This window comes from Prionailurus viverrinus, chromosome A2, assembly GCF_022837055.1.
Source record: "Prionailurus viverrinus isolate Anna chromosome A2, UM_Priviv_1.0, whole genome shotgun sequence".
NCBI classification, from domain to species: domain Eukaryota; kingdom Metazoa; phylum Chordata; class Mammalia; order Carnivora; family Felidae; genus Prionailurus; species Prionailurus viverrinus.
Window position 1 is genome coordinate 439,937 of NC_062562.1, and position 7,538 is coordinate 447,474.

Sequence of the window (7,538 nt, forward strand, 5' to 3'; positions counted from 1 at the left end):
GACACAGAATCTGGAGCAGGCTCCGGGCTCCGAGCTGTCGGCACAGAGCCCGATGCGAGGTTTGAACCCATGAACTGTGAGGTCGTGATCTCATGATTGTGCTTAACCCACTGAGCCACCCAGGGGCCCCAGGAACCTGAGTTTATAATGCAGATCCCCCGGTGATGGGAAGCTAGGTTATTTCCCGTCTTTTACAAAGGGGGTCAAACGGACTCTCGAGGGCAGATATGGTTAAATGGAACAAACCCACTTCATCCCCCTTTCTGGGGAGCTCTGCCTGAGCCCCCAGGGTTGAGGTCTCCCTCTTTGGGGGGGTCCCAGGGCATTCTGTTCTCATCTTCAGAGCTGTCGCTCTTAACCAACCCCCCATACAGCGGTGGCCCGGTGCCTGGCCACAGAGTCGACATACCCGGCCTGTTTTTGAACTTCATAGAGAAGGAAGGGGGCCTAGGAGAGGTTGGGACACTTACTGTGAGTCACACAGCAAGTTGCAGGAGATTTGAGCTCTGGATCTGTGGCTGCAGAGGGCAGCTTTTGCCCTCACCAGCTTGCTGAGGGGGAGGGGAGGGCAGGCAGAGGCCTGGAGCACAGGGGTGTGCGATGGTGGGGTGGGGGTGGGGGGACCAGGGCCAAGTTTTAGTTGGTCTGTGGGAGAAGCTAGGGGCTGGGAAGCTAGGCACCCCTGTCTTGGTCCCCTGGCTGCCCCTGGGGCTTTAATGAGGTCTAACTGGCCTCCAAGACCTCGTCGCATCCCGTCCCTGCCCTACCTCATGGCCAAGGGCTCTGGACTCAGTGGTGACCCCGAGGTCTCGGTCTCAGGCTGTGCCTTGGCCTCAGATTGGGTGGCCTAGGTGCGCGAAGGAGCAGACGTTCCAGGGCCTGGGGTCTCGGTCCCTCTATCCTGTGGCCTCTCTGACCGTGTGTGGGCCCCCAACTGTCAAATGGGCACCGGGGCGTCGCTCCCCAGCAGCGAGGCCTGGTGGCCCGGATGCCGGCACGTGGGGTGTGCCGATTCTAGGTCACGGCCTTCCCCGGGGGCTGCCGCCCGCAGCTAACCCAGCGTCCCCCCCCACAATGCCCAGCTGCTGAGGATTTGGCTCCAGGATGAGGCCTCTGATAAGGCAGCTGGTGGAGGCAGGGCCGGGCCAGGCGGCAGTGGAAGCGGGCAGGAGGGATGAGGAGACTGCACAGGGTTGGCCAGGTGGCTGATAACTAATTCCCAGCGGCCGCGGCGAACACAGAGCCCAGATCCCCGCGATAAGCCGGAAGCCAGCTGGTTTCGGTTTCTTTGGTGGCCGTGCCGGCCAGGTAGCACGTGTGCCCGTCCGGCCCCGTCCGGAGCCCCGGTCCCGTCTGCCGCCAGCATCCTGCACGGGCCCTGCTGGTAGTGAGGGGGTCGCGGGTCCATAGTTCCTACTCCCAACCCCTCTCCCCCTCCCCCCTCGGCCCCCCTGGTGACAAGTCAGGGAGGAAGCCTGTTCCCGGCAGGGACCATCCTGTGGGGGCAGGGTCCTAACAAGTACTAGGAGTTTAGAAAAACAAGGATCAGAGAAGACGTCCCACTTTCTGAGGAGGGGACATGGTGGGGGGGGGGGGCTCCCGAGGATGATCTGGAGCCAGCCAGCAAGGGTGGGGTTCCGGAAGGGCCCACGGTGTGCTTTAGGGCCCGGCCAAGACGACGTGGCTGCTTTGTTCTTGAGCGGCCGTGGCGATCGGCGGCAGCAGCATGACCAGCATGGCCCAGAAGGCCCTGGTTTTCGGGGACCACGCTGGCTGGCATGAGGCGGCACTGGAGTGACACAGCAGAGGCAGGGACGGGCCGCCGGGGCCTTCCCACGGAGGTGTGTGCCCGTCTACCCTCCTGGGACCACAGGTGGGCCTGGGGGCGCTGCACCTGCTATAGAGCTGCAGGGGGCTCCTGCCTCCCACGTCCCCATCCCTCGGCTTGCACAGCGTGTGCCCGGTCCTCTCTAAACCCGCCAGTGCCAGCAAGACCGCGGTCAGCGCCTGACAACCCAGGGGGCCGAACTGAATCCCCGGGAGCCGGTTTGGCCAGAAAGCCAAGGCTAGAAGCAAGATGCTGGGGCTCCCGGACACTTGAGGTTTGCAATTTTATTAAGAAAACAAAAACAAAACCTATACAAGAAGGAAACCCCATTCCTGCGGTGGCGCGTGATGCCGGAGGGGCAGCTCCGAGTCCTCGGGAGGTTGTGTCCCGGGCCCTCCGAGCCCGCTAGGCGTCCTGCTGCTGGATGAAGGGGTTGGGGATGGCCTCCATGCCGTCCTGCGGGCAGATGAGCACCACAGACGTGCCTCTGCACACCACCAGGCCCAGCTGCCGGGTGTCCTCTGTGAGCTTGTACTGGTCGTCGGGGTCTGCAGAGCAAGAAGGGGGGCGGGCGTGAGGCGGCCCGGAGGCGGCATCCCGGCCTGATGGGAAGGCCGCATGCCAGGTGGCGGGGGTGGGGGTGGCGGCTCTGAGGACCCAAATCCAAGGAAACCTGGTGGCCTGGGTGCAGGCCAGGTGCCTCACCCTCACTCCTCAAGCCCAGACACACAGCCCTTGTGCCTGGGTGAACCACAGACCACGAGGGCCAGGAAGAGGTCTGGCAACAGTGTCTGTACCTGCCCTCCTCCTACAATGACAACCCAGCCTGGGGGACGCTGGCTCACGAAGCTCATTGGGGGCCCTGGAGTCTGAGTCAGCAGAGGCCCAGGGACTACGCTGCGATGAGCAGCTGGAATAAAAATCGGTCTGGGACTCCTGGCTCCTGCAAAATCTCGGAAGCCGCGTGGGGGCACCGTCCGCCCCATGTCAGCGGGCAGTTAACGGTGGGATGAGAGGGACCCCGTGGAATAGACAGCAACCGAACCTTTACTGCTTTTGCACAATGTCAGGGGAGGGCCCAGTGGCCCAGTGCATCAGAGACCAGGGGGTAACCACCGTTCTGGGGCTGAGACAAGAGGGCACGGACTCCTGCCACGGGCGAGTCCGGCCCCGCGAGGAGCAGGCTCCGTGTGGAATAACAGCGTGCAGCCGGGTGCCCGGCCTGCTTCCGAGTGCAGGGTTTTCCCACTGGACCCATGCGGTGGGGCTGTCCTTTCACAAGGGAAGAAAATCATCCTGCCTCCGGGATTCCAGCGTGGGCGGACCCAGCAGGAGGACAGAAACCGAGGGCAAAGCGACAGGCCTGGTGGCGGCCATTCTGCCGAGACCAAGCTTCCGCACAAAGGCCCCTTGGCGTCCCTGCTAATTTTTCACCAGGGTAACAGCGACAGTGCCCGGGGGGCAGGACCCTGCCTCCCTCCTAGGTCTGGGTATCCCCTTAAAGTTTCAGGCAGGCTGAGCTGGAGAATTAGCCAGCCGATGGGCAGACGCTGGCCTGATGGAGGGTTGGGGACCTTGGCGACAGGGACCGGGGCAGGGAATCAGGGGAACAGGACCCCCTGTTAGCAGCAGAGAGTCCACCTGAGGACACAGGAGACGGGGGAGACCAGCTACCTGGTTCACAAGGACCGTGTCCTTCATTCAGGGGCAGGTTGGTGGGTTTGGAGCAGTGAAAAATTCAGGCCTGGCGAGGAGCTTCCGAGGCCCGTGGCTGTGCTCACCTCTCATGTATTCGACGGTACCATCAAGTACGAGATTGAGGAGCGGGTCGAACCCTTTCAGGATGCCGCTGGCTTGTAGGAATCACCGAGAAGAGAAACGGAAAAGCGTAAAACAAACAGTCGTTCCAGGGACAGGGGCACACGGCGCCTGGGAGGCAGTACACGGAGATGGGGGCTCACCCCCCAGGAAGGGGCTGATGTGGGAGCGGCCTCTCCGGGGCGGGAGGGATCAGGGACCAAGGGGAAAGTGAGGGGGCTCCAGAAGGGGAGCAGTGAGGATGACTCTCACCCTCCCCAGCGTGGTTGGCAAATGTCTTCAGCACAGGGCCGGCCGGCGCACATCTGCACATCTCAACCACGCGGGCTACATGGTCCCCATGGCAACGACTCCACTCTGCCCTCCTGGGGCGAAAGCAGCCAGACCACAAGTAGACGTTCAGGTGTGGCTGTGCCACAGCGAAACCTCACTTACAACACAGAAATGTGAATTTCAGGTAATTCACGAGCCACACAAAAGCAAGCAATGGCGAGCCTCGGATAGAGTAGGACTCTTCGGCCACAGGAAGGAGCTGTATGATGTGCCCTGAAAGCCCCCTGCCCCTCCTGCCTCACTCCTCCCATTTTCAGGCCTCCCTGTCCCAGGCACGGCTGGCAGAAGCACGTGTCCCCCCGCGTCACTACAGCACGCAGCTGCAGCGTCCACACAGAGAACGGGCTTGGGCACGACCAGCAGCCAGCCCCATGTGGCATAGGGCGGGGGTCTGCAAACTGCGGCCCGCGGACCAAATCCAGCCTGCTGCGTTTCGCGCGGACCTTCGCTGGCACCCAGCCACATTCGCTTGGCCACGTACTGTCTATGGCTGCTTTCACGCTGCAGAAGCAGCACTGAGCAGTTGTGAGCGGGGTCCTCTGGCTCGCAAAGCTTAAAGTACTTCCTGTCTGGCCTTTTACGGAAAATATCTGCCAGCCTCAGACTTCCTGGGCTTGAGCCCCTGGCTCTGTGCTTCCTCTCTCCCTGCCTGTCCCTGCCCTGCAAAACAGATTACGAGGACCTCCCCGATGGGGTCGCGAACAGCACGGATGGCAATAACATACGGGCATGTGGCACGGAGCCCGGAGCAGGGGACCGGCACCCGTGGGTCTACCCTCCCTTCACGCGGCGTGAGTGGGGTTCTAAAACGGAGCTAACATCCCCTCCCTGGTGACCACTGTGGGCAGCCCCTCCCCTCAAGTGTGTGTGTGGGGGTGCTGTGAGTGCCGGTGGGGTGCCTACTCCTAATGCGATTAGGTTATTTTGACGATAAGGAAGAAGGATCCTGTAGATGTGACGAGCGAGAGTCCCCAAGTCGGCGGACCTCTGGTTCATCTGAAGAGACATTACGCTGGGTTGGCCTGACCTGACTGGATGAGCTGCGAAGGGAACAGGAATTTTCTGCAAGAAAAAAACTGGAAGTGTGGGAGAGGTTTCCCTGCTGGCCTGGAAGGAGCAAACTGCCCCGCTGTGGACAGAGTCCGGGGTGAGCCAAGTGTCCTGGACACCCGCAGCAGAACACGGGGACCCCAGTCCTGCAGCCATGAGGAACTGAGTTCTACCAGCAACCAGCAGGCTTGGAGGAAGGCCCTGGGCCTGAGGTAAGAGGCTCTGAGCCCCCCCTTGACCGCAGCCTGTGAGAGACCTTGGGCCCAGGGCACCCAGACTCCGGACGCACACCACGAGGTGATAAATTCGTGTTGCCCAAGCTGCTGAACTGGTGGCCGTTTGCTATGGAGGGCGGAAAACCAGGACAGACACCCCAAAAAACAAGAGCTGCATCTCGTCCGTAAGTCCGAGAGCCAGCATGGTGCGGACGGGGCGGACGTCTATTCGGGTTCAAATTCTCTCTGCTGCCGGCTACGCACTCTTGCATGCGCTGTGTTTTATTATTTTTTAATTTTTTTTTTTTAACATTTATTTATTTTTGAGACAGGGAGAGACAGCATGAACAGGGGAGGGTCAGAGAGAGAGGGAGACACAGAATCTGAAACAGGCTCCAGGCTCCAAGCTCTCAGCACAGAGCCCGACGCGGGGCTCGAACTCACGGACCGCGAGATCGTGACCTGAGCCGAAGTCGGCCGCTTAACCGACTGAGCCACCCAGGCGCCCCATCATGCGCTGAGTTTTAACCCTGCTGACGCCACCTGATCATCCGTGAGAAGGGATCTGGCTCGCTGTCTCGTGAGATAAACTGAAGACCAAAGAGGTAGCTGAGTAAATGAAATGTTGGTTCAAGTGCTCACTGGTGTCAAGAACGATGCAAAGCACCCCCGTGACCCTTCGCTCCTTCCCCGCTGCCACCCGCCGAGGAGGTGGAGAAACAGCTTTGTGTGACAAATGAAGAAGCCGGGGCTTGGAGCCACACGCCACCTGGCTCTAGAACCCAGAGGCGAGGCCGGGCAGCCACCATACCTAGGCCACACTGCCTACGCGCGCGAGCGACACTGGGCCTCGCTCCTGCCCTCTCCGTACTAGGTTCCAGGGGGAAGATGCAGAGGTCATCAGCGTGTTCACATGCATAAAGCTGGGGGCTGTGACAGGTGATACCAGGGGCTCACACCCAAGGGGCAGGGCCTGGGGAGGAGACTCAGGGAAGGCTTCCCGGAGCAAGAACCTCGAGCTGAGAGCAGGAAAAGGACTCTGAGGTTAACCTGGAGTTAAACAGACCATGTCCACTTGGACACCACCACACGGAGACACTTTCGGCTCTCCCAGGAACGTAACTCCAACCAGTCAGTCTGGAATTTCCCGGCCAGCACCAAGTGAGGCCATCTTCCCGGTGGACCCCCAGCCATCGCCCAAAAGAAGGTGACCTCCCCTGAACCTCTTTGTCTGATCCTGCACCCTCCCGCCTACAAAAAACCTTCTGTTTGGTACAGCCTCTCCGCTCCCTTCCATCTGCTAGATGGGTCGCTGCCTGACTCACGGATTGTTGAAGAAAGCCAACAGATCGTTAAAACTCCCTCAGCTGAGGTCTGTGCTTTAACACGGGTAACAAGCTAGCCTGGTAGGAGCACTCCAGGCAAAGGAAGCGTATACCTCACGTCCCTGTGGTAGTTGAGGGCTCCACGTGCCACTGAGAGGTACAAAAGGCTGTCCTTTACCCTAAGCCGGCGCGGAGCCTGGAGGAACTGAGCAGCAAACACGGAGATTCAACCTGTTTCTAACGGGTCTCCGTGGCCCAGTCTTAGAGATCGACTGTAGATAGGGGCAGTGGTCTCCACCGGGGAGATGTCTGGCTTGCATGTCAATACGAAGGGATGCTCCCGGCACCTGGTGGCATCTAGGGGTGCCGCTCAACACCCCAGGGTGCCCAGGGCAGCCCTCACAACCGGAAACCATGTGGCCCCAATGTCACCGGTGCGGCGCCTGAGGAACCTGGTGCAGGGGGATCGGCGAGGGGCTGCGACCGCTGCCCGGGACGGGCTCGGAGGGAGAGCACCGCACAGGAGGCAAGCCGGGAATCCCAGTCCCGGCTGCAACTCTGTGCCTCTAGGTGGTTGGGACCCGTTCCCGTGCCTCAGTTTCCCCACGTTAGAAGGCTGGTTCGAGTTATCCGAGCAAAGTGCTCAAAGCGGTGCCCAGGCATCAGCCACCATTCTCGCCTCGGCCGTCACTCACCCTAAACCGTTTAGGGCGTGGGGGCGGCGGGCTCTCACCTTCGCGGCCTCCCTGAAACTTCACCCGGATCGTCTTGTCGATGTACTTAGATAAGTCCAAGATGCTCTCTTTTTTCTTCTTCTCTTTGTCCTGCAGGGGAAGCAGAGCGCGTGAGGCGCAGAGCGCCGACGGGTCCCACGCCGCCCGCCCAGCCGGCCCTGCCGCGCGCTCACCGCCATCTTGCCGCACCGCGCCGCTCGGCGCAGGCGCTGCCGCCGCGCCCTTTGACCCTGCC

General features: G+C 61.1%; 1 protein-coding gene across 1 annotated transcript; it reads right to left on the minus strand.

Moving 5' to 3' along the window:
* Positions 1-2,097: 2,097 nt before the first annotated feature.
* On the minus strand, positions 2,098-7,520 carry LSM7 (LSM7 homolog, U6 small nuclear RNA and mRNA degradation associated). Its single transcript, XM_047848907.1, has 4 exons — positions 7,477-7,520; positions 7,303-7,393; positions 3,610-3,681; positions 2,098-2,376 (listed from the first exon to the last, which is right to left on the minus strand). Exons 1-4 carry the CDS (start codon positions 7,480-7,482, stop codon positions 2,234-2,236), a joined length of 312 nt encoding a protein of 103 aa, XP_047704863.1. The 5' UTR covers positions 7,483-7,520; the 3' UTR covers positions 2,098-2,233.
* Positions 7,521-7,538: the final 18 nt, after the last annotated feature.

Bases quoted from the DNA above. Each gene is read 5' to 3' on its own strand.
- LSM7 (XM_047848907.1), bottom strand. The intron at 3,682-7,302 runs GTGAGAGCCCGC...GATTCCTACAAG, and splicing joins GTTTCAGGGAGGCCGCGAAG to CCAGCGGCATCCTGAAAGGG. The intron at 2,377-3,609 runs GTGAGCACAGCC...CTTGCTCTGCAG, and splicing joins TACCGTCGAATACATGAGAG to ACCCCGACGACCAGTACAAG.